At 38.3% G+C, this 2,879-nt stretch overlaps 1 protein-coding gene across 1 annotated transcript in view; it reads right to left on the reverse strand.

Moving 5' to 3' along the window:
- Window positions 1–789: 789 nt before the first annotated feature.
- The window catches only part of LOC106535877 (acidic leucine-rich nuclear phosphoprotein 32 family member E), a gene marked incomplete in the record, with an annotated part of 7,026 nt that continues 4,936 nt past the window's right edge, over window positions 790–2,879 (reverse strand). Inside the window, 1 exon segment of the mRNA XM_014033012.1 lies at window positions 790–1,045. Coding sequence (XP_013888466.1) covers window positions 966–1,045 — 80 coding nt within the window.

Here is a 2,879-nt window from a genome sequence, read left to right on the forward strand (position 1 = left end):
ACCCAACACTCTGGATGAGCTTAAGACCCAACACTCTGGATGAGCTTAAGACCCAACACTCTGGATGAGCACAAGACCCAACACTCTGGATGATCTTAAGACCACTATCGAAGCATCCTGGACCTCCATAACACCTCAGCAGAGCCACAGGCTGATTGCCTCCATGCCACGCCACATTGAAGCTGTCATTTCTGTAAAATGATTCCTCACCAAGTATTGAGTGCAGAACTGAACATAATTATTTGAAGGTTGATTTTTTTTGTGTTAAAAACACTTTTCTTTTATTGGTCGGATGAAATATGCTAATTTTTTCAGATAGGGATTTTTGATTTTTCTTTACTTTTTTACCAAAATCATCAAAATTAAAACAATAAAAGTCTTGAACTACTTCAGTTGGTGTGCAATGAATCTAAAATATATGAAAGTTTAATGTTTATCAGTACATTACAGAAAATAATGAACTTTATCACAATATGATAATTTTTGAGAAGGACCTGTACAAGGACCGGTTCACTGCTATTTACACCAACCAGAGCCCAGCAGGAGCCGCAGACAGGTGGCAGGGGGCGGGGCTAAAGCTGTAACAAAAGACACGTCCAATCAGAGAGCCGAACCTGCTTTTAGACCAATCAGCTGCTCTGATGTCACAGGAGCCGAGGATCATGGGTAATAACTGGGTCACACAGACTAGATCAGGTTTACTGGACCAGTCTGGACCCAGGTCTGAGTCAGAACCAGGACTTTATGTTCTGTCTGAGCTGCTCAGTGTGTGAGGGGAAACTCTAACCATGTGATGTTTGTTTGTGTGTTTGTTTGTGTGTTTGTTTGTTTGACGATGACGACCAGGTGTCAGAGGCTGAACGGCACCTTTGGGCCCACCTGGATCCAAGTCTGATACTTCCTGTCTGCGACTCCAAGGCCACGCCCAGTTCAGGGGGCGGGGTTAGAAGGTATGGGCGGGTCCTTTACTCATCATCGTCATCGTCTCCTTCATCTTCGGCGTCCCTCTTCCTCTTCTCGCCCTGAACAGCAGCGCCGTCCTCGTCTGAGGACAGAGACAAGAACATCCGGATCCGATCAGAACCAGAACCAGTTTAAGTCCCACCCTTCACAAAGAGAAGCTCTACAAAGTGCTGACTCATGATAAGATGCACTGACTAGTGAACAGTAATCGACAGACATGAGGAGCAGAGCCTGCACTGGAAATGGGGCGGCCATCTTGGACAGGTCATTGTTCCTCTGCTCAAACAAACAGCAGAAGATGTCTCTGCTCTGTGCAGCTTATTCTTCAGATTAATGATGTAGATGAGCTTCAACACATCACTGTCACTACAGGCAACCCAGTTCACAACTGATGCTGACCACCTGTGTTTGTATTATTTCATATCTTCATTAACATGTAAAATCTCTCTGATATTTAGATACAGTCTTTAAATAATGTGAACATGTGTAACATGAACATGTAAGGGAACATGTGAATGAGGATGCTTGTGGACCTTAAAACAAGTTTTTCTGATGTTTTGAAGTTGAGTCGGTTGTTTTTTTAAACGTGTCCAGCTGAAGAAGACACCTGCTCACAGCTGCAGAGCAGCATCTGCTTCCTGGAAGCTTCATGGTTTCAAATGAGATAAAGAATAATAATTAATAATCAATAAAGAACAGCTGTACCTGGGTCAGCACTGAGGAGGAGGTTCTGTTTAAATATAAAGTTCTGTTGAACAAACGACACATTTAACCTGCAGGAAATACATGACTGATAAACTCAGAGTCACTTTGTTTCAGATTAATGTGGAAACAGAAAATACATTTATTTCATATAGTGAAGGGGTAGTCTACACTTGTTTACACCACCAGTTGTATTTAATGCATTTTAAGCTCCACTTGTTTGTTTTTATGTGTGAGGTTTTGATTTGATTTGATTTAACAGGAAAAGATGACTAAAAATCAAGCCTGACTCAGCATAATTGCTGTTTTACAGCAGGTTCCTGTTCTGCAGCACATAAAACACTCAGAATTACAGNAGATTATGATCAGTTTCAGATTATAATGTAGTCAGATTAGATTATGGACAGTTTCAGGTTATAATCTAGTCAGATTAGATTATGATCAGTTTCAGTTTATAATCTAGTCAGATTAGATCATGGTCATTTTCAAGTTATAATCTAGTCAGATTAGATTGTGGTCAGTTTCAGGTTATAATATCGTCAGATTAGATTCAAGTCAGTTTCAGGTTATAATCTAGTCAGATTAGATTATGATCAATTACAGGTTATAATCTAGTCAGATTAGATTATGATCAGTTTCTGGTTATAATCAAGTCAGATTAGTTTACGGTCAGTTTCAGGTTATAATGTAGTCAGATTAGTTTATAGTCAGTTTCAGTTAATAATCTAGTCAGATTAGATTATGATCAGTTTCAGTTTATAATCTAGTCAGATTAGATCATGGTCACTTTCAAGTTATAATCTAGTCATATTAGTTTATAGTTAGTTTCAGGTTATAATCTAGTCAGATTAGATTATAGTCAGTTTCAGGTTATAATCTAGTCAGATTAGTTTATAGTCAGTTTCAGGTAATAATCTAGTCAGATTAGATTCAAGTCAGTTTCAGGTTATAATGTAGTCAGATTAGATTATAATCAATTTCAGGTTATAATGTAGTCAGATTAGATTATGAGCAGTTTCAGGTTATAATCTAGTCAGATTAGATTCAAGTCAGTTTCAGGTTATAATCTAGTCAGATTAGATTATGATCAGTTTCAGATTATAATGTAGTCAGATTAGATTATGGACAGTTTCAGGTTAAAATCTAGTCAGATTAGATTCAAGTCAGTTTCAGGTTAAAATCTAGTCAGATTAGATTCAAGTCAGTTTCAGGTT

The sequence above is a fragment of the Austrofundulus limnaeus genome, unplaced genomic scaffold, assembly GCF_001266775.1.
Source record: "Austrofundulus limnaeus strain Quisiro unplaced genomic scaffold, Austrofundulus_limnaeus-1.0 Scaffold1599, whole genome shotgun sequence".
NCBI classification, from domain to species: Eukaryota; Metazoa; Chordata; class Actinopteri; order Cyprinodontiformes; family Rivulidae; genus Austrofundulus; species Austrofundulus limnaeus.